The sequence below is a fragment of the Nymphalis io genome, chromosome 22 (genome assembly GCF_905147045.1).
Source record: "Nymphalis io chromosome 22, ilAglIoxx1.1, whole genome shotgun sequence".
Taxonomy (NCBI): Eukaryota; Metazoa; Arthropoda; class Insecta; order Lepidoptera; family Nymphalidae; genus Nymphalis; species Nymphalis io.
Window position 1 is genome coordinate 8,252,030 of NC_065909.1, and position 24,381 is coordinate 8,276,410.

At 33.9% G+C, this 24,381-nt stretch overlaps 1 protein-coding gene across 1 annotated transcript; it reads left to right on the forward strand.

Annotated features, from left to right (window-relative positions):
- Positions 1–1,961: 1,961 nt before the first annotated feature.
- Positions 1,962–11,600, forward strand: LOC126777201 (facilitated trehalose transporter Tret1-like). The gene is made up of 8 exons (XM_050500176.1): positions 1,962–2,040; positions 2,835–3,064; positions 6,152–6,472; positions 6,802–6,931; positions 8,537–8,623; positions 9,066–9,283; positions 10,294–10,476; positions 11,148–11,600. Exons 1-8 carry the CDS (start codon positions 1,980–1,982, stop codon positions 11,394–11,396), a joined length of 1,479 nt encoding a protein of 492 aa, XP_050356133.1. The 5' UTR covers positions 1,962–1,979; the 3' UTR covers positions 11,397–11,600.
- The last annotated feature ends 12,781 nt before the right edge of the window (positions 11,601–24,381 follow it).

Genomic DNA, 24,381 nt, shown 5'->3' on the forward strand with positions numbered 1-24,381 from the left:
ATATTTAGCTGCTGACTATACTTTTTGAAGTAAGTATATTTAAATAAAGATGAAATGACACTATCAGAAAACTATTTGCTGTGAGATATCGTTCACAACACTCGTAAAGTAGGCGAAATGGATAAATTTAAACAATTTATAATAAGCCTTATTTTAACAATATTAAAGGTTAAAATGCTCTATCAGACGCTAACTTTTTCTTTAATATGACACTTGTTAAGGGGTGAATGATACGAGCAACGAATTAAACAAGATAATGTCGATTTGTTGGGACGTCTGTTACTTGAACGTTTTGTTTATTATTGTAGTATATTGTTGATTCATTCTAAAATGACATTTGCTTTGAGTAAGTTTATGTTAGGTATGGAAATTTCTATAGCCCAAAACTTTTACATCACTTGGCGGATATCTATCTTATAACAATTATAGTAGGATGTAGACGGGCAAATACAACCCGAAAGATTTCATTTGGGCCTGAGGTGGGCGCTACCCACCCTGCCATTGAACGGTGCGCATACGTTATCCGAGCGAATCTTGCAAGCTGTACCAGCTGATGGTCAATTCATATAATGTGGAATGTATGAATATATTTAATGGTGCTACTCTAGACCTTCGTTTCTGTTGGGCTATTTTTCAACCTCAAGTTATTTTGCGAGTAAATACTAAGTAGGTACATATTAATGTCATCAATGTGTCATGTATTGATGTTGGTTTTATTTATCAAATTAGTTGTAATTAGACTATTACCAATGTATTTTTTTAGCTCAAATTATGACCTGAGATAGTGCTAGGAGGTCATTTCTTACTCATGTCGATTGACATTATTGTTGCTTTAAAATATAATCAGCCTGACTTATAAATCATCTTCTATAGATCGAGATAAAAAATTGTTGTTTGATTTGAACTGTCAATGTTTTATTATGTCACGGTAGAAGATTAAGGGCAAAACAAAAGACAAAAAAGCAAAAAGACTAAGAAGGCGAAAACATCCTTCATAGTTCCTGTGGCAACGCATTTACACACATTAGTTTCGAGGATATACATTAAGGATTTCTGTAAAATGATTCGTAAATCATGTTTCGGGGTATATGAACATATTTTAAGGATGTCGTTTTTTAACAACAAAATCAAGCGAATTTTGTGAAATAGTTACTCAATTAGTTAAGCCATATATAATGACATGCTTCTAATTCAGATATAAATACAAGACAAGTAATAGGAATCTTAACAGTATTTACATTCCCGAGCCACAAATGACTCCACCCCACCTGATGGTAAGTGATAGTGGAGTACAAACGCGACGGCCAGTACACTCGGGAAGAATGTTCTGCACTAGCCTCCCCCGTCTTCCCGGCCCGCAAGATGCCTTTTCACGCCTCGTTTGAAGGATTTAAGAGGGAAACACGTGTGCGGGTAAAGAATTCCATTTTTAAGTGGTGCGACAAAGAAAAGAGTTGCCAAATTTCTTCGTGCGTGATAAAATTGAAGTCACAGTTAGGCGATGACATCGAGTGTCAGCACGCGTAGACTTGTGAGGGAGAATAATTCCTCAGAGCACTCACCGTGATACATTCGCTAGAAAGCGCTTAGCGCTGCTATCTCTAGACGCAATTTAAAGGCTCGAGGGTGCTTGCGACCAATACGTCGCCAATAATGCGAATGAACTGGTCATATCTGATTTTCCGTCCCATCAGATGAGGAGAGCGATCGAATAGAGAGCGCACTTATGTCATAACTGAAATTTGTGAACATATCTGACCATAATGTAATTTATGCTTAGTCTTAAAAAATAGAATTATTTTAAGCAAAGTCTGGTATAGCAACTAAATAAATTTTAACAGAGCCGAGTGATATTTTATTATCTAATCCGAAACAATAAACCATAGTTTATGTAATTTATATAATATATATATATAATTTAAGATCAATTGTATGAGTAGGAATATTCATTGTAGTGTCGATTCTCGTTGAATAACAAAATGGAGATTGTGAAGTTAAAAAAATCTGCATTTTTTGTGCAAGTGGGATCAACAATGATAAGTAGGTTGATTTATTTAATAAAAATAGATTTTACTATTAAATGTCGGTCACGGTGTCCAATCAAAATACAGATATTATAGTTTAGAAGTGAACGCAAGCACAGTCGCAGGTTGTGTCATAGTTTGACATGACGGGAGTATTGAATTTGTTAGTGTTGAAAGCTTTATGTAAAAAACCTATTTATTGTTCAGATCTTGTGTTTAAGTCCAAGACCTCGAGTCTTAGTAGCTTATTTCGCTGACCTGGGTAACGTTTTTAAATAATGTTCTCGTAAATTTAAAAGAAAATAAGGCAATTATTAAGATGCAAGATGGAGGAGGAGGAGGAAGGAGGATATTTTAGCAAATATAAAATTTGCTAAAATATTTTAGATTTAAAGATCATATAATATCTCTGTATGGACTTGATCGTTATAAATATGGTGTAATAAAATGTTATAAGGTAGTTTTTATATGAATCAATATTTACGCGTCATGGGGTAATACTGCGGTAATACCGACACGTATGCCGTGACGGCAAGCGGGATGTTATGTTTGCGTGGCGCGTTTAGATAATTCATTGCTATTTACTATTATAATATTAGTAATAAAAGTATGATTATTTTATTAATTCATTCTATGATTTCATTTATTTTATCTTATTATTGATTTTCTTTAATCATAAATAACTTCAATAGCAAACAATTTCCATGATTCGCATACTCCGGGCGTCCTGTGGCGGCCAAGTCTTTTATTGCAAAGGGCTCTTCAACAGCTATACATACAATATGAAAAGGAACTATTTTTTCTTTCCAGTTGCCAATCTTGTATGTCTCACCGGATTCATATATGCATGGCCATCATACACATACGCGGTATTCAAATCAAACGAAACAGTGTTGGATGCACCCATGACGACTGGGCAATTGTCACTCTTAGGAAGTTTCATAAACGTTGGAGCGTTGGTCGCAACGCCGTTTTGTGGATACGCTGTTGACAAATTTGGTAGAAAATACTCAGCTATGCTGTTCGGTTTACCATATGTGGTAAGTTAAAGAAACCGTAACAGCCTGTGAATGTCCCACTGCTGGGCTAAAGGCCTCCTCTCCTCTTTCAGGGAAAGGTTTGGTGCTTATTCCACCACGCGGCTCCAATGCGGGTTGGTGGTATACACATGTGGCAGATTTTCAGTGAAATTAGACACATGCAGGTTTCCTCACGATGTTTTCCTTCACCGTAAAGCACGAGATGAATTATAATCACAAATTAAGCACATGAAAATTCAGTGGTGCTTGCCCAGATTTGAACACACGATCATCGGTTAAGATTCACGCGTTCTTACAACTGGGCCATCTCAGCTCATCAAGTTTAAGAAAATTGTACAGAAAAGCTAGAAATAAAGGCAGACGAGTGAAAGTTGACGCGTTCTATTTAAATAGAGACTGATAGCATTATAATAAAAAAATTAACTATTTTTTTGACTTAAAGAGATGTTATAATTTTATTAACTTCTGTCCGAGCGAATGATGATGAAATGAAGCTCACTGTGAGCTATATAATATCGATGGCAGAAAAGTAGATACGGACATCTGCATTTTTGTGAAAATGCTTTTTTTACGAAAATAAGCTTATATTAACCTTATCTACAAGTCTGTATTGAAGTTTTTTTAATTTTTCTAAGTAATTACGATTATCTGGTAAATGAATACATCTACACTCGAATTTTAACAAACGCCTCAGTAGAAACGGACATTTCAATTTGTCCGCCTTTACTTCGGAGTATGCACAGATAATTGAAACGCAAACAAAGACATCAGTCACTTATCTCACTCTTGCGCGTACGCGGTTACGCAAGTACGCGGACAATTTATCGCACTTAATGTTAAAATTATATTGTTTATAGCACTCTACATTTATATATCCTTAAAGCTCGGTAACTAATCTTTACTAATATTATAAAGCTAAAGAGTTTGTTTGGTTGAACGCGCTAATCTCAAGAAATACCGGTTCAAATTAAAAATAATGTTAGTGTTGAATAGCCCATTTATCAAAGAAGGCTATAGACATCAAGCTACAACCAATAGGAGCTAAGCATCAATAAAAAATGTTGTAGAAACGGGGAAAATGTATTCTTTTTGAGATTTTCTTCTCATTGTTTTGTTAAATTTATAATTACTCGTTTTTTTAAAGTCAGCATAAGTACTTATTTTTTAAATGCAGATTTACCTTTCAGTTTTAAAAGGATATAATTTCTATTGAAGGTATCGCTTGCAGTCACAATAAATAAAGCACAGAGACAGACATTAAAATATGTCCTAACAGATTTAAGGGAATTCTGTTTTTCTCATGGCCAATTGTATGTTGCCATATCTAGATCTAGATGCTGCGAAAACCCAAATATCCCACGAAACTAAAAATACTAAACCATGAAACTAAAAACGAAATTAAAAATATTGTTATTACTGAAATACTATAAGTCCGTTTGTAGTGATTTCTTTAAGTTATACACGGGTGGAACCGCGGGCACAGCTCGTTATCAATAAAACACTTAACTGAGTGATTAAAAATAGCCTGATATTCTGTAAATTTCAGGGCTGATTATACTTATAAGAAACAGTGATATTCATTTTTTATCTGTATGTTAGCATTATACTTTATTTTTATTATATATTAATTAATAAAAAAAATATTTTCTTTGATATTTAATCTAAAGTATAATTTACTTAAAAATAGTTTTGTTTTTTTGTCCATAAACAAAAATATATAATTATTATGAATAAATAATAAATAAAACAGTATTATTTTATATGCATTATTATTAAAACAAAACGTTTGTGTGGTTTAGGAAATTAAACGAGTTTAACTCAGAGACGTAGATGAAGCTAAGTGAAATGTTATATACAAAGTAAATGAAGACATCTACAAAATTTTATTCTAAAAATGTTAAAAACTGTTTTTATCAATCAATCAATCAATCAACAGCCAATCCTTGTCCACTGCTGAACATAGGCCTCTCCCAAGGTGCGTCAAAGCTCCCTGTCCTCCGCCTTCCGCATCCAGTTGGTGCCCGCCACTTTCTTAAGGTCGTCGGGCCACCTGACTGGAGGGCGCTCTACGCTGCGCTTGCCGATTCGCGGTCTCCACTCTAGGACTCGTCTGCTCCAACGGCCATCGGTCCTACAACATACGTGACCAGCCCACTGCCACTTCAGCCTGCTAATTTTGCAAGCTATGTCGGTGACTTCAGTTCTTTTCCGGATAATCTCATTTCTGATCTTATCCTTCAAAGATACTCCGAGCATAGCTCACTCCATAGCACGCTGAGCGATATATATAATTTATTATATATATACTTATACTGTTTTTATGTCGCTTTGATTTCTTTAAATATCCTTAAAAATAGTGCTAGAGGTTGTTAACTTAATTTATTAAATATTTTAATTATAATGAGCACTATTTTGATTACAAGAAATAAACGGTTATCAGATGTCTTCTTTTACGTTCTTTATGGAGATGTCTTCTTTTACGTCGAGGCTTTTAAAAAGTAAAAAAATATATCCACATTATTTCAGAAAAACAACAACATAGCGATAGAACCAGTTATACAATAAATAAAAAATGTTATTTTAAATCACAATCGAAAATTTTTAGTTAATTGATACATAAATGTCGAAATGTTAACTATTTTTTACTTAATGTGCTCTTCTAAAAAATTGCTATTATGAAGATGTCCGTATCTTCTTTGCTGCCATCGATATTATATTGAAGATATATAAAAATGGCATATAATATTTTTTTATTATAATTATCATATTATCTAAGCTAAAATAATATTGTTAGCTTTTTCATAGGAGATTAAATCGCATAATTAAAAAGTGATCCACTTTTTCAATTTCATAATATGTATAATGTAATGGCGAGACACTAATATTTTTATTAGCTTATAAATTCATTTAAATTTTGAACCAAGCACAACTATTATGATCCCATTTTTTATTATTTCCATTATTGTGATTGCTTCTAAGCATTGCCATTGTTGGTTCCACCGTGAGCCAAAGATTGAAAAACTTTGAGCCGGATTAAATTAAGATTTCATATTAATATTTTATTTCAAATATATAGAATAATTTCAGATGACATGGGCGCTCATCTCCGTTACCAAATCCGTATATCTGATAATATTTGCTGTTGGATTGGCCGGCTTCGGAGCTGCAGGGCAAGCAGTATCATCCGTGTTCATATCAGAAATATGCCACGATTCAATTAGAGGAGGATTAACATCGACAACAGTGTCTGGATTTTTCGTTGGATTGTTATTTTCTTATGCACTAGGAGGATATTTATCTTATTATAATGTTTTGTATGTACATTTGGTACTATCAGTTTTTTATATTGTGATGTTAGCACTATTGAAAGAGTCACCGGTGTTTTTATTGAAATGCGGTAAAGAAAAGGTGATACATATTTAAATATAATAATCTTTTTATTATTGTAATATTGTGGACAGATTTATTTTTATTGCAACAATGTGATAATAAGTGTTTGCGAATATCTTACGAAGCTGTTGACTTTAAATGTTAAGTTGTCTGTTCAGTTTAAATTAAATTGACAATAAAGTTTTATTACATTATTATGTTCTTAAATGCGTATAGTATGCGTAAAAGTATTTTGGGATTTTTCGATTACATGATACGATTTTTTATGATACATATTAATTCATTATTTTGGTCTAAATGTGGATACATTTGTTTTTGACGACATATATATGATTATATCATTTTAGGAAGCTGCGGAATCGATTGCGTTTTATCACCGTTTTGAATTGAATTCTAAAGAATTAGAAATCGAGATAAAAAAAATTAAACTACAGTTGGATCCAAAAATTAATTTAATATTAGAAGCAGGAAGTGATGGTAAGTGTTGAGATGTATATTTATTATTTTTACTTGATCAACATTAGGTAATAATTATGATGAATCAGCCTAAGATGTTTATTATTTTGATAAGAATTAAATTCTCTAACATGAGAACTTAATGTTATATTTAAAATTAACAATAACGATATATGCGAGAGTACAAACAGATTTAGAAATTGATCGGCAATTATCGCTTCGTGTGAATACAGAAAAGAAAAATCAAAAGCTTTTACTTTGTGGTAGGGTAGGGTTTTGTGCAAGTCTGACCCGATAGGTATCACCCACGCATCACCTATTTTAACGCCAAACAGCAATAATTAGTATTGTTGTGTTTCGTTTAACAGGGTTAGTGAGCCAGTGAAACTTTAGACACAAGTCACATCTCGGTTCCCAAGGTTACGGAACCAATGTCCATGGGCGGTTGTGACCATTTATGTGACCACATGGCCTATCTGCATTTATTATAATGAAAAAAGAAAGAAGCTATCATACAATTTCATAGAAATAGTTAAGTACAGTACAGTAACAGTCTGTGAATGTTCCACCGCTGGGCTAAGGCCTCCTCTCCCTTTTTGAGGATAAAGTTTGTAGCTTATTCCACTACGCTGCTCCAATTTTGGTTGGTGGAATACACATGTGGCAGAATTTCAGTGAAATTAGACACATGCAGGTTTCCTCACGATTTTTTTCTTCACCGTCAAGCACGAGACGAATTAAAATCCCAAATTAAGCACATGAAAATTCAGTGGTGCGGGTTTGAACCCACGATCATCGATTAAGATTCACGCGTTCTTACCACTGGGCCATCTCGGCTTAAGTTAAGTAACTGATTAAAAACAAAATAAAAAAAGACAAATTTAATAACAACGCTAGAAATACACGATGCAACTAAGCCTTGATACGTGTTATAAGAAGTTATCTGGTTCTCGATTTCTAGATATGAGATATAATTATGTATATTTTCGCTATCTCTTCAAACGCATAACATAATATGCTTCAACAATTTAATTTATTTGTTTAAGCGATATGACACCACTTTCTGCTAAATTGCAAATGTGTATATGACGTGTGTACTTAATAATAACTTAATACGTATAGTAATTTATCCGAATTACAAATTTAAAATTGCAGATTTAAATCAGAGCAAGCGATGTGTGACACATACCTAAATCTTTTGGATGTAATTCTGCCATCTTTATTGTTACCAGACCTTAGAATGTGGTTAACTGCGAGATAGATAAAGGTAGATTTTTTCGGGTCGATTGGCGCGGTTGGTAGAAACTTGCCTTTCACGCCGAAGGTTGTGGATTCGATTCCCACTAGGACAGACATTTGTGTGCATGAACATATCTGTTTGTACTGAGTTTGGGTGTAATTATCTTTATAAGTATATGTATTTCCAAAAGAAAAGTAGTATATGTAGTGAATCAGTTGTCTGGTTTCCATAGTACAAGCTCTGCTTAGTTTGGGATGAGATGGCAGTGTGTGAATAATGTCCCAGGATATATTATTATTATTATTCTCTATAACAAGAATTTGTTTCATCGAACGAACAGTTGTTGTTGTGTATTATTTGTTATTTATCTTCTTTGATTTTTTTAGACGGGAAACTCACCACTGAGCTCTTGGATAATCCATCAAGCTTCACTACAAAAGTTGAAAAACGCGAATCAGCGTGGCAGTTTCTAAGTATACATTTTTTTTAATGAAATTAATACTAATATATATATAAACTTATAGACATTACCGTTTATTTTCTAGCAAAGCTTTCCGATTATTAAACGTACTAAGACTCAATTTAAAGACAATAACAATATTCAATTTATGTGTCATATAAATTACATTTTGATTATCATTTGACAATTTTGTACCGATGTTGCATGTTTTTATATTTTTGTTAAATAATTTAATCACATAGTGTGAAGTACCAATTGTATTTGGAAATTCACGTAACATTTTAAAACGAACGTTTAATTAATTACATAGTTTCCGGTAGCGGTTTCACAACGTTCGAAGAGCACAGGGGGTGCAAAATTGCATGATAATCTGTTGAATAGTTTAGACGTGAAAGCGTCACAAGCAATCTTACGCATTTTTAATATTAGAATGTGAAATTACAATTAAATTGCAGGAAGTTCTGAATCATCGAAGAAAGCATTGTTTTCTGTTCTTATCGTGATGGCAACAACGATTTTAATGGGGTCCATTGTTCTACAAGTGTATGCCGAACCTCTATTTAAGGAAGCTGTGCCCACGATGCATCCAAATACATGCTCGATATTACTAGCCGTGGACTACTTAATCGCAAGTTTAGTTTGCGGTTGTACGTTAGACAAGTATGGTAGAAAGGTATTTTTTTTATTTTGGTTCATAATATATATTTATTTTTCTGGTTCAAAAGAAAGCAATTAAAGAAATTAAAATAATATTAACTTGTATAATATATGTATACCTATCAATTTATTTATTTCTTTATTTTGTATGGCGCCATTGTCACCAACCCGCCTGCCAAGCTTGGTGACTAAGGCAAATACCCCCTATGAGCGACGACAAAAATTCACGGCCCCCTATTCCCGGTAATCGCACTATTCCTGGCCATGGTACCGGCCATGGTAACGGTGCGATGGGGGGTGCTAAGAATCCCCAGGCTACGGCAGGGTACCACAAACGGCGACTGTTTTTGGCCACGTATAATGAATGCTCTTTGCGGCTGGACGAACATCTGACAGAATTGGAAGTAGAGTTAAGTCGTATTAACTGGAATATAGTAGGTCTATCAGAAATCCGAAGACAGGACATGGGGGAGGCTTTCGTCCAGCAGTGGACGGCAAAAGGCTAAAAAAAGAATTGTCAGGCGCAACGTTATTTCCTTTTATTTTATTTCGTTTTACTCTTCCCTTTTTTATTCGATCTTATATTATATTCTTACGTATTGAATTAAATCACACAGAAAATATAACAGTATACACACAGTATTGCTGTTTCAAGTTCAATAGGATGTGAGCCAGATTAATTACAGGACGTTGAAGGAGTATCCGAGGAACATGTTATTATTTTCCTGTTTTGCATGTCATTATTGCCCAAAAAACATTTTAGCGCAAGAGACACGTAGCTTTTATATTGCGTTTATTCAAAATCTTGTAAGACAATCACTCTTCTAATCTGAAAAGTGTGAATGAATGCTTTACGTAAATGCAGCTGATTATCACGTTATTTATCATTTATTCAACCGCCGAACAGAAATAGCATGTATTGATTAAATTTATGTGAGCCAAAATAACTACAGCTACAAGTGATATAGCATGACATTATATTTCTTATGGTTCACGGTGTATTGACGTTTCTCTTTTGCGTTTCAGACACTTATGACCATCACGTCTATCGTGTCCGGTATCTTTACGATACTACTCGGCTCTCAGCTCCACTTACACTGGGCACCGCACTGGTTCACCGCATTTTGCATATATGGCTACTGTTTCGTCTACAATCTCGGAGCTGCTGTCGTTCCGTTTGTTCTTACCGCTGAGGTATTTCTACCTGAGGTAAGAAAATCAAGAATAAAATATACTTTATTACTTATAAATACTTTTGAATTCATCTAACCTGAAAATCTACCAATGGCTTGGAATGTAAATTCTACAGAAATAGTTGACAAGAAAATAAGTTGTTACTCAAATTTTTACGTCAAACATAATGTGGTCGCTTGAAATCAATGTTATTTACAACGCCTGCTCCAATGATAAGGCAAGGACTCGTATATGGTACATAATAATTAAGTAACAAGTACTATTTTATTGTTGATCTAATCTTTACATATGTGATATGTGATCTAATCTGTATGTTGATATAATTAATTTGCATAAAAAGCTCCTACTGTGACTGTTATCCTCTTTATTATATGGCTTCAGGTTTTTCCATTCTTTTAGCAATAAAAATTTAATTTTAATTTACTTGGTTAAGAGGTGCAAGCCTGTCTGGGTAGGTACCATCCACTTATCCGATATTCTAACGCTAAATAGCAATACTTAATTATATTTTTATATTCCGGAAGGTCGAATGAGCCAGTATAATTAGGCATAAGGGATGTAATATTTTAGTTCCAAGGTTAGTGGCGCATTGGCCGATGACCTATTTGCCATAAGGGGTGTTTAATATTATGAGATTATATTGCCATAAGATTTGGATCACCATATTCAGATTATTCACATTTCAGGTTCGTGGGATTTGCAACAGTTTCTCAATGGCATGTATGTGGATCATGAACTTCGGTACTACCATCATCTTCTACCCCTTGGTAGAAGCGTGTGGTCTTGGACCTACATTCTACTTCTTCTCGGTGGTGTGCTTCCTAGGAGCATTCTACAGTCATTTTCTCCTTCCTGAGACGAAAGGTCTATCAGCTGATGCGATACAGCCGCTATTTTTAAAGAAAAGTAGAAGGAAGAGTCAACCAAGACTGTAACTGTAAATTACATTTTTTTAAGTACCGTTTCTTATTTTCCTAACGCTCTTTTAACTCTATTATTTGATTTTCGGTAACAGATTTCCATTGAGATGCAGTTTTCTTAAATAATTTGAATTGAATATGTTGAAATTGTTTTGTCAAGGCGGATTACTCATAACATAAGAAATGGTAGAACTTCGTTAAAAATTACTAAAATTTCGACCGTACTAGTTTCATTTAAAACGTAGGTACGTTTGTAATGTAATGTTTTAATGTAAACAGTGCCTGATTTAATTTATTAGCAAATTTGTTAAAAACAATTATTGCTTTTTGTGATAATTATAATAGCTTTATTTTTATAATCATGTATAATATTTACTACAATAGTTATTGAATAATAATTAAATTTTTTTTACCTTTAAGTTTTACATTTATTTATCTAAAATATAATAATAATGTACCCTAATAGCTATTTTTTTATCACATAGATGTTTTTTTAACCAAGAGAAATATAAATAAAATATTATATATGAAGAGCTGTGATGACCAATGGTTAGAACGCGTGAATATTAACCGATGATTTTGGGAACAAACCTAGCCACCACTGACTTTTCAAGTATTTAGTTTGTTATGTTTATAAGTCATTTTTTTCTTGACGGCGAAGGAAAACATTGCAAAGATGTGTCTAACGTGCATACAGTAACAGTAACAGCGTGTTAATGTCCCACTGCTGGGGTAAGGCCTCCTCTCCCTTTTGAGGAGAAGGTTTGGAGCTTATTCCACCACGCTGCTCCAATGCGGGTTGGTAGAATGCACATGTGGCAGATTTTCAATGAAATGAGACACATGCAGGTTTCCTCACGATGATGATGCGCATACAAAAGTAAATAAATAAAAAAACACTTTGAATTTATGTGTATATATATCCATAACATATAATGTAGCTATATTATATTTTATTTTATTATAAGCTGCATCTATGAAAAAATATGAACAGAGCTATTGTTTTTATTATAACGGACTAATTTGAATTAAATTATATGAACGAATCTATTTTTTGTTATATGGGAAAACGCTTTTACGCGTTTCCCCCACAAAATACGCCATATGTGGGAGACTCGCTGGGCCCTAGAATGCCTAGTACGCCCTAGCGCTTACGCCTAGCTACTAAAAACGCCACGGGACCGCATCATATGAGCGAACCGAACCAAACATGAAACACTTTTTTATAAAATATGTAAGCGTACTGGCAAATGGGCTACATAATAGTAAATTGTCACCTCCCATTGACATACACAGACGGGTTGACATTATTAACTATTGATATTTATGCATTTCATTGTAAATTGAATGGCTTTTTTAGACTTATAATATTTTAGACTTATAATAAACTATTAGTCTAGTCACTAGGAAAGTTCTGACTTAGAGATCAAGAAGAGGTCAAGGAAACTTGCTATTTCGTTTAAGAATAATATTCCAAGCTCGTGACTTTAAAAAAGGTATATATAATCGGTTTAAAAAAAAATTAATTATTGTCTATGGTAATGGTAGTTATTATAAAATTATCAAACATATATTTTTAACTTTTTTGAATTAGATCAATAGTTCGTGAGCTTTGACGGTCATTATACTTTTACTGTGTCATATACATTACATATTTTTTCTATACTTTTATTTCTATTAGAATAACATATGAATGAATTATATGTAAGTTAAAATGTTTATTTTTCATTAGTTATCGTTATTTGCAAGCCACCGATTGGAAATATAGACAACCCACCACCCAAAACTGAACAGGGTTCTTCTCAGAGAAAAAACCGTGAAAATTTATATGTGATACGATCAGATTTCTAGTGATTTGGTGTTTAGAATGACAATCTTTTTTTCGACGAAGGCAGACAGGCGGGTATTGAGAAATACTCTGACTACATCTAATTATGCTGGAAATATTACATTGCTCGAGCGTGTTCGCAAACAGGGGTGCACACTCTTAATCCGCATAAAACTGACAGATGGGACAGCAATCTACCATGTCCAGAGGCGTAGGTCGGCTTTATGTGCTTTCTTGCCTGCCGACTTTACTTCAGGCTGCTACTGAGAATTACTGAACTGAAAAACTAAATAGCATTTACTGATCCGACACGGGGTTTGAATCTAGGAGAAGGCTTAATTTATTCTCCCAAGCTACTTCAATACGCGATACGCACGTAGAATACCATTCTGAATATAATAAATCATAAACACAAATTAAGCACATAAAAGTTTTTGGTCCCAAGAAGCCGGCCCGAACCAGAAAGCTTTTGCTAATATCCACGTGTTCTATTTATTAACTTTGTAATCTCGGCTCTTTATTTCAACACACTTAGTGAAATAATAATACCCATGAGCTCTTCAAACAAACGTGACATGTGTATATTACATACGAGTATCTGTAGTGACGTTAGTGTACGTAAAAAAACGTGACAGCCGATGATAGCTAAAACGGTTTTTTTCGCCTCGTTACTGAAGATATTGTGGAGAATTGACAAACAGAAATTTGTCTCTTTCGCTCAAACTATTGAAAAATAAAGATTTTATGAATAATTTCTCTTAAGGTGTTTTAGGATTTCCGTCAAGCTTAAACTCATAATCTTTATTCAATATTGAAGCGATGCGCTTGTTTATTGATTGTTAAACTTACCACTAGTTCGGAAATGTACCGCAGACCTGAGAATCAGCGAGTGAAGCACTTTTTCTGGCGCGCCTTTGGGTAGACCGACTCATATACCGTGACAGAAAACGACGTAGCATCACGTCTTTTGTCTTCATGACCCATCACCGCTGCAACACAAACGGTGTTGTGCGTATCCTTTAAGTATACGCGCCATGCCCACTGGTATACGTAACAATAAGAATATATGTATTTGTTTTATTAACAAAAAACTATGTTTTTATTAATTTTTGATTCTTTCAATTGACATTAATTTCGACGTATCACATCAGCCAGGCGTGTTGTGACAGACACATTTTTTTTGTCACCTGATGGTAAGTGGTCACCAACGCCCTTAGACATTGGCATTGTAAGAAATGTCAACCATCGCTTACATATCCAATGCGCCACCAACCTTGGGAACTAAGATTTTATGCCCCTTGTGCCTGTAATTACACTGGCTCACTCACCCTTCAAACCGGAACACAACAATACCAAGTACTGCTGTTTTGCGGTAGAATATCTGATGAGTGGGTGGTACCTACCCAGACGAGCTTGCACAAAACCCTACCACCAGTAGACAAGAATTTTCAAATAACAATATTTTAATAATTTACTCTATTATATAGAGCTGATTTGGCCTAATGGTTAAAACGCGTGAATCTTAACCGATGATCGTGGGTTCAAACTCGAGCAATCAATACTTATTTTTCATGTGCTTAATTTGTGTTATAAATTCATTTCATGCTTGACGGTGAAAAGAAAACAGCGTGAGGAAACCTACATGTGTTAATTTCACTGAAATTTTGCCACAAGTGTGTTCCACCAACCCGCATTGGAGCAGCGTGGTGGAATAAAGTCAAAACCTTCTCCTCAAAAAAGGAGAAGAGACCTTAGCCCAGCAGTGGGACATTCAGAAGCTGTTACTTACTATATTATTATTCAAAATGTCTTGACACGATCGTTCCATACCCAAGGTGTGATCATGGTATACCCGTAAGTACTTTGTTGATATATGGTTTATTTACATATAATGACTGTTGTATAATACATATAATTAAGTATTAAGTAAGGAATGATTGCACCAAGGTTTTGACCTTTTATATAATCTTTGTAACAATAAAGAAAAACCTAATGCTAGATAACATTGCGAGTTCAAGATTTGTAAACCTCAACAATCTTGTTCAAATATTTGATAAATATTATTATTTTTAGTCGTTTTATTGAAATGAAAACGAATGGATTTTTTTTAATTCGTCTGAGTTTAATTTAACCTAAGATAATTTAAAGTTAAGTCTGGAGTTTCACAGGTTCTTTCATCTCTTGTTCGGCAATGAAGTGAGATATCGTGAGGAAACTGTATGATTTGGAGATCTGTGTCATGTGTATCCACCAAACCGCATTGGATTAGGTTGATGGTATAAGCTCTTAACTTGTTTTTTTATGTTATAGATAGGCGGGCAAGCAAATGAGCCACCTGATGGTAAGTGGTCACCACCTAGACATTGGCGAGGTAAGAAAAAAATAATAACCATTACTTTCATTGCCAATGCACCACCAACCTAGGGAACTGCGATGTTATGTCCCTTGTGCCTATAATTACACTGGCTCAGTCACCCTTCAAAGCGGAACACTTAAATAAGTATTGCTGCTTAGCGGCAGAATATCTGATGAGTGGGTGGTGCTCACCCACACGGGCCTACACAAAGGTGAAACTTTTGCTGAATCAGCAAGTGACCGCCCTTCCAAAAAACCTTGGAGAACAGTAACAAGCTATAAATGTTTCACGGCCAGGCCACCTTTTCCCGTCTTGAGGAGAAGGCTTAGAGCTTATTCTAACTTGCTCCAATCTGGCTTGGTGGCATGGCAGATTTTCGTCCAGGCTGTAATTTTCTCACGATGTTTTTCTTCGCATCTGAGCACATAAAAATTGAGTCTTACTTGTCCGGGTTTGAACTTAAAATTATCAGTTAAGAGTTAAGTCTTCTAACCATTACGTCACGACTCTAACAAGAAAAACCTTAGAATTTTGTGCGTAATGTTTAATTACATCAATTATAATTGTATATATACATATGTGTGTTTAAATTTGTTTTCGTATTATCGTTACTGGAGTTGCACGTGATTGTGTTATCTCTGAATTATTTATAACGGCACAAGCCTGTCTCCGTAATATATTGCATACCATTCCAAGATCTGTTTGTCATATCGATATGATGCCCTAAACTAAGTGTATTTTTTATTAAATTAAAACCTGGTGCAACATTTTTCATATAATCTTCCATGTTAGTAATATATAAGAACTAAAAAAAAATGTTTGTTGGAATACGTTAACAACTACAAGACTGATTTGAAAAAAATAATACCACTGAACATCTGTAGGTCGCACACCTGATACCTGTATACTGCATATACCTGTTTCGTTGCACACATAAAATGAATTGAATGTAAAAAAAGTAACTGTAAATGTCCCATTGCTCTTGTCCTTGTTGAGCTTGCAGCGAATTCCACCAGGCTGCTCCGGGTGATGCGGGTGGTTTTGGACGCTTTTTGATTTATTTAGTTTTAATATTTATATAACGCGTTCGAGAACGCTCGAGAAGTTGGCACATATTGTATAATAATTATGTTTTATTTTTTTATACAATCTATTTTCTTGTGACTCGCCGCTAAATGATGCTGTAGTAAATGTACTACTATATAACTTAACAGATTGTTATATTGGTATATAACTATAAATGAACTAGTTTTTGTCCGTGTGAGTGAGACAGCACTAGGTATCATCTGTTCTTTTCTTTACCCCTGATGTATTGTATGCAAAATGTCGTGATAATCGGTTGAGTAGCTGGGTCTTGAAAAGTAATAAACAAACACACCTTCGCATTTATATTAGTAAGGATAAGTATTCAAGGCAGGACAACGTCTCTCGGTTTCAGATAGTAATATAAAATTAGAATTATCAATTGAGACACGCTAGCGCTTTAACACAATATTCTATACAATATTATTTAAGTAAAATATGTATAAATGAAATATTATAATCGATATAGTATTTTAAAAGGTTTTAAAATAATTTTAAATTCAGCTGTATGATATATATATTGAAATTAAATAAAAGCTTGTAAAAAATAGGTTAGATCACAATTATTTTTGTTTGTAGAGCTTTGTGCAAGATAGACTTGGAAAAACCACCCATATATCTAATATATTCTACCACCAAAAGCAATATTTAATAATAATAATAATAAAAATTTATTGCTTCAGATAGGTCGTACATTACAAAGTAACTCTTAAGAAAAAACGTACATATTTTTATGAGATACAAATTATTCATACTGGACACATTTTTCTAATTTACCACTCTTTTTCATTGACGACCGTATCGCAATTGGTTGCAAGCTCAGCTATGTGCTGTGCTATGCCCAGCGCTGATTTTCAGCTTGCTCCTTCTATATTAAGTTGATTTAGTTGAGAGCGCCGCACCGTTCCGTATCATATTAAAATATAATGAAAACAAAAAAAACAAAAACTGATATAAAAGCAAGTAAAAGAAAAACCAGTGACATAATTATATAGCACAAAAAGAAGTAAATAAGCAATTTCTCCAGGTCAATAACTACATTTTAAAGCTGAACATTAATAGAACAACCAAAAACTTAATACACGCACGCACATCTTCGCATCATAACAACCATAACTCTATGTGTACGTCATGGCTAGGACAATTGAAACTATGACTAAATAAAAATAAAGAGAAGTCCAAGTTTTTAGGATTCTATTCTTTCATATTTTGCTTCATTCGCATTAATTGGTAAAGTTTTTGTTACGTAGCCACTTCTACTTGTAGACGAAGGTAATATTCTTTAAGGCATTTTTTTAAAATTACAATTGAAAAATGACATTCACGTAAGGGAGGTGGTAGGTTATTCCAAATTTTTGCTGCAGCATATTTGAAAGAACCTTTAAATCCTACTGTCTTATGTTTAGGAATTAATAGTTTAATCTTCTCATTTTCTCGGACACTCCTATCTCTTCTATTCTCTAGCCAGTCAAGCTTTTGATATAAGTAATTTGGCTTTTTGCTCCGTACAATTTTATGTAAAGATACTGCTAGATGAAGCTTCCTACGTGATTTCATGTTTAAAATATTGTGACAATTAATGAAAGGAGCTACATGTGATCTCTTAGGAACGTCAAAACAAAACCTAGTGCAAGCATTTTGAACTCTTTGTACAGCTTTTTCGGTCTCCTTCAATAATCTGGGACCATACACTGTGTCACAGTAATTAAAAATCGATAAAATAAGTGACTCAACCAGGGTAACTCTCACTTTCTCCGACATGAAAGGTCTCAAACTATATAGAACTTTTAATTTATAAAAAGCATTTTTTATTTTCAGATTTAGATGTTCTATAAATCTGAGATTTTCGTCAACGTATAGACCAAGATTTTTAGCAACTTTTACTTGTTCTAAAGATTCATTGCCTATTTTGATCTGTAAGTTGTGTCCCTTAATGCATTCACGTTGATGTTTGCTGCCCAGTACCATATATTTTGATTTATTCGCATTAAGAACTAAATTATTTTTTTCCGACCACTGAGATATATGTTCTAAATCATTATTTATAAAATTTACTGAAATGTTTGTATTTTTTGGATCAAAGTGTAGATATACCTGAGTATCATCTGCGTACTGATGTATCTTACAGCTATTTAACTCGCGACTTAAATCCACTGTATATATGATAAAAAGGATTGGGCTTAGACTTGATCCTTGGGGGGTTCCACGTGTGTTAGATTTAATGTGGGAAATCAGCGGTTCCTTTTGTTCAGAACTTTCTATAGAAACATACTGTTTTCTTCCCTTTAAAAAAGACATGAACCATTTACAGGCATTGTGTGATATTCCATAGTAATATAATTTTGCCAACATAAGTTGGCAAAATTTTTTAAATAAATAAATAAATATAAATAAATATAAATATTTAGTATTATTGTGGTTCGGTTTGAAGGGTGTATGACTACAGGCACAAAAGACACAATATCTGAGGTCCCGAGGTTTTCATTGGCGATGTAAGAGATATGTTTTTTTTTAGAATAGGAAGGCGGACGAGCATATGGGCCACCTGATGGTAAGTGGTCACCAACGCAGATAGACATTGGCATTGTAAGAAATGTTAAGCATCGCTTACATCACCAATGCGCCACCAACCTTGGGAACTAAGATGTTATGTCCATTGTGCCTGTAATTACACTGGCTCGCTCACCCTTCAAACCGGACAACAATATCAAGTACTGCTGTTTTACGGTAGAATATCTGATGAGTGGTACCTACCCAGACGAGCTTGCACAAAGCTCTACCACGGTTAACCATTCCTTACAATTAATAACAATAATTGTTATAGCGCCAATTTAAAGGCGGTGCTGACCAATCAGTCTGTTAATTTGTCGGTCCTATTTTTATACATATATAAAAAATACGAAAGAAAATTGAACGTCATATAACTTTGAATGTGTGCAAAAATATTTATTCCCGACAGAGCTAAATATTTAATCGATTTCGTGTAACAATAGTCACTATACGAGTTGCTAGGCATAAACAATAAAATGAGTTAATATTCATTTAATACTTACTTTTTAAAGTCGACAGAGAAAAATCTGATGACGACGATGTAATCGTAGCTTTATCGTGGATACATAGTTGGTATACAAATAGAAACGGCCTGTGAATGTCCCACAGCTGGGCTAAGGCCTCCTCTCCCTTTTTGAGGAGGTAGAGCTTATTTCAACACGCTGCTCCAATGCTGGTTGGTGGAATACGCATGTGGCAGAATTTCAGTGAAATTAGATACGTGCAGGTTTCCTCACGATGTTTTCTTTCACCGTCAAGCATGAGATGAATTATAATCACAAATTAAGCACATTAAAAATTCAGTGGTGCTGGCCCGGGTTTGACCCACGATCATCAGTTAAGATTCACGCGTTCTAACCACTGTGCCATCTCGGCTTCTAGTTTGTATACAAAGAAGAAATTACAATGAAATACTAAAAAAAAAAACAAAATATTTTCTCAAACCAAATTAACAGAGCTTCATTCGAAAACAAAATTAAGTGGTGATAATAATATAACAGTTATAATATTCTTAGGCATTATTTCGGACTCAAAACTTCATTGGAATCGTTTTTTATCGTCAACAGTTAACAGAGTTAGTTAGTTAAAAGAATGAGTATACTCAGACGTAGCCTTGGCACCAATCAAAGATATTAAGATGAGTTCATAGACATTTTACTACTTTTTACCGATTTGTCATATTTAAACAATACACAATTAAAGCTATCTAGCTAATAAATAATAATTATTTTATTGAATAGTGATAATAATTAATTCAAAACAATATACGCGCATACTAAAAATGTTTAACCTAATTATAATAAATTTATTATCACTTATTTAAATACTAACTACACAATGCTGATGAATTTAATTCTAATTACTTCTAATCTTATTGACTAAGCACTGACATTATTATAATGGTCATTGAACCGGGGCCCAATTCCATTAATATATAACGATTACGACACGATCCCGATTAAATTCCAAACCAAATTTGATTATTCTATATTTATTCGAATGGGAAACGAACCGATATTTTTTTATATAGAATAGGAAGGCGGACGAGCATATGGGCCACCTGATGGTAAGTGGTCACCAAACGCCCTTAGACATTGGCATTGTAAGAAATGTCAACCATCGCTTGACGCCAATGCGCCACCAACCTTGGGAACTAAGATTTTATGTCCCTTGTCCCTGTAATTACACTGGCTCACTCACCCTTCAAACCGGAACACAACAATATCAAGTACTGCTGTTTTGCGGTAGAATATCTGATGAGTGGGATGGATCCTACCCAGATGAGCTTGCACAGAGCCCTACCACCAGTAAAATTATGTTAACATGTTGCGTCAAAACCAAACTAAAATGTTAACTTTTATGCGAATAGTTGATAACTAAATTAAAGATTAGAAAAATGGTTAAACGGCAACGATCACGCTTCGATTGCGATAAAGTGACAATTTGTTACTAGAATTCGTCCCTTGTATAGCTTATTCGCTAAGGATAAACTCAAAACTCACCGCATAACACGATTGTGATGTCAGAAAGTGATCAGACCATCAGATGGGCCATTTGCCCGTCCGCTTATCACTTTGTTAAAAAAAAGTGCGTTCGCAGATTTGAACCCGCGATCTCCGGTTAGTATAAACTTAATATCTACATAGCCCTCACGTTATAGGTTATAGGTTATATAACTTCACGCTACGACTCTAAGAATCGGAGCACTGACAATAAACGTCAAATAATATGAGAAATCGTGTCTATAAAGGTCTTATCACAGCTGTAGCAGAGCGATAACTATGTCTAAAAAAACGAAGCTACTCTTATTATCATAAAAAAGCCTCTGAATGACCTACTGCCAGGTTTGTTATTGATTCAATGTAAGTTCAATTGATACATAGCACTTAGACCATCCATTTTTTTTTGAATCGAGTGTTTTCTGTTGGCCCAAATAGTCTCGACAACGTCACCGGTCGGGCTCACCTCGGCTCCTTTCTGTTTGACAATTTTTCTGAAAAAAATTTTTGTAAAAAATATTTTTAGCCTCGATTTTTCTACGGAGATAATCGATATTATATACTTAAATTATCTTTAGCCTTATTAAAAGAAATACTCGTATTAAAATCAATAATATATTATTTGTGTTATAATAAGAAATATCTTAGACTACTAGAGAGCAAATAAAAAAAAAACATTTTGTTTACAACGCCATCTAGTTAAAATTAATGTAATCACTGTTTTATTTGTTAGCGGTCAACGAGCGGCTATTAAAGGTCTTTGTACTGTATTATTTATTAACTTATCTTTAATAAATATTACAATAATTATATTATTGCATTCTGCTGTACAAAATAAGTATATTTTAATACTGATAGTGGCCTGTACCTGATATATAAGTAGGTCATTTCTTTATATACTTGCATCAAAACGATAGCATGATTTTACTTATGAAATAGCTCCGACTTCGCCCGAAGATAATTATTATTACCTTGAGTTATAATATAACATTTTTCGTAAGGACTTTTAATTTAAAAAAAAATATATAGCTTATGTTATCCGGTGATAATAGAGCTTTCTAAAGGAGAAATAAATTTTAAAATAGGTTAAGTATATTTGGAGTTTATGCATTACAAACAAAACATACATCTATACTAAAAATAATGTGCTGGTAAAATGTCTGTGTGGTCGATATTCCTTGAGGAACGGTCTTGATCCCTTGTTACCCATCGCATTATAGTAAAATAACTTTTTGAGTTAATATTGCTATAATGTGATTTATTCAAAATCAAAATAATTTATTCAACATTGAAGCATTACACTTGCTTATTGATATTCAAACTAGAAACTACCGCCGATTCGGTATTTAAATCAAAACAACCATTTTTTATCTTAGACTACAGCTGCTAATTTATAATTTAAATATTTTACATATATAATTCAAATAAGCTTTAAGTACGTTAAAAAGACATTTCAAACGATTTCCGTCACAAGTTTTTGCTAGTTTTGAATAAAGTGCAGTTGGACGTTGATACTAGAATATATATTATAAGCTGAATAAGTCAATCTTTCCGAACGTCATACGTCAAGCTGTCAGATTCGTTATAAAAAGTAATATACTTTTGGCGGGAGGCAGCGCGAAATATGGTCTGGCGTATCACTAATATCATTTTTATAAGAATAATTTATAAACCAGATTTTAATAAAAGTATTAAGTCAATAGTTCTTATATTATTCCAATAAATGTAATAAATTCATTTTGTTTTTGTTTATAATATATATATATATATATATATATATATATATATATTGTCCACCCTCCACCACCCTCTGGACAATATATATATATATATATATATATATATATATATATATATTGTCCAGAGGGTGGATCTACCAGTTATCTGCCCGATAGCTGGTTGGAATCACTACGGGTACGCGACCCCGGACTGCTCTAGCTATTAGTGTCACATTCCTGTATCTTCCGTGATCACAGTATCCTCACCATAATGTGTTATAACACTGTTTCCCATAATTATCCCAGCGTCACACCCTTGCTCCCACGTCCCACGCCCCAACGGCAGAGACGTCAACACCGAGCTCTAAAAAAGAAGGAACACTAATATTAAACCCAGAGCGGTGCCTCCGTTTAAGCGTAAGCCAGTCACCTGCGGCCAAACCAGCACCACACGTATTGACTCGTCATTCCTGCGGATCCTGCTGGGGAGGAGGAGAGGGTGGCATGGGTACTGGGCAAGCCCGTGTTGCCATAAAGTCGCCTGCCCAGGCGTAGCAGCATCCACGGAGAGGACACTTCGCTCACCTGTCTTGCAGGTGGAAAACAACACGGAGAGTGGCTTGCTTAAATCATCTGATAAAGATGCAGAGGCCTATATATATATATATATATATATATATATATATATATATATATATATATATATATATATATATTCGCAGCATTTTTAATATATAAACGTTTCTTTTGCTTTCCTCCCAAAGCACAGATGATTATTTAATTGATTATATTACTTCCTTAATTGATAAAAAAAGAACATGTTTATTTTAGACTGGTTTATATAAATATTCATTTAAGTAGATGTGTTTAAAATTATTATATACAAGCGTCTATTATCAAATCATTCGTTATTGTATCGCTTTAAATATTGTTTATTATAAAATAACTACAATTTTTTTCTCATTTTGAATTATTTATTAAGTGTACAACTAAAGCTCATTATTATTCCACTGTTGGAACCTAATCAGCTATTGATAAGAAAGATTTGGAGATTTTTCATAATTCTTACCCTTTGCTGCTTCACCGCCAGCTAGGGAGGAATTAGACATACTTTAGCATAACAACTCCGTGATACTGTCGTGGTTTTGAATCCATGATTATGCTCTGGACCATCTTAAGTGTGCGACATATTAAGTCATTTCATAAAAGGTTAATATAAAGGGATAAATAGTTTCTTTCAATATATTTAAATATTCACTGGGCGGGAGGGCTTTGTGCAAGTCCGCCTGGGTGGGAGGTACCCACTCATCACACACTCTACCGTCAAACAGTATTTATATTAGGAAAGATTTGACGAACTTTTAATCTGATGTCAATTTTCCTTGGAAATTTTTATGCTGGCCGGATGGTTCCTGCCACCTTACTTGAAGCGCTAACGTTTCTTTATATTATACAAACAAAATCC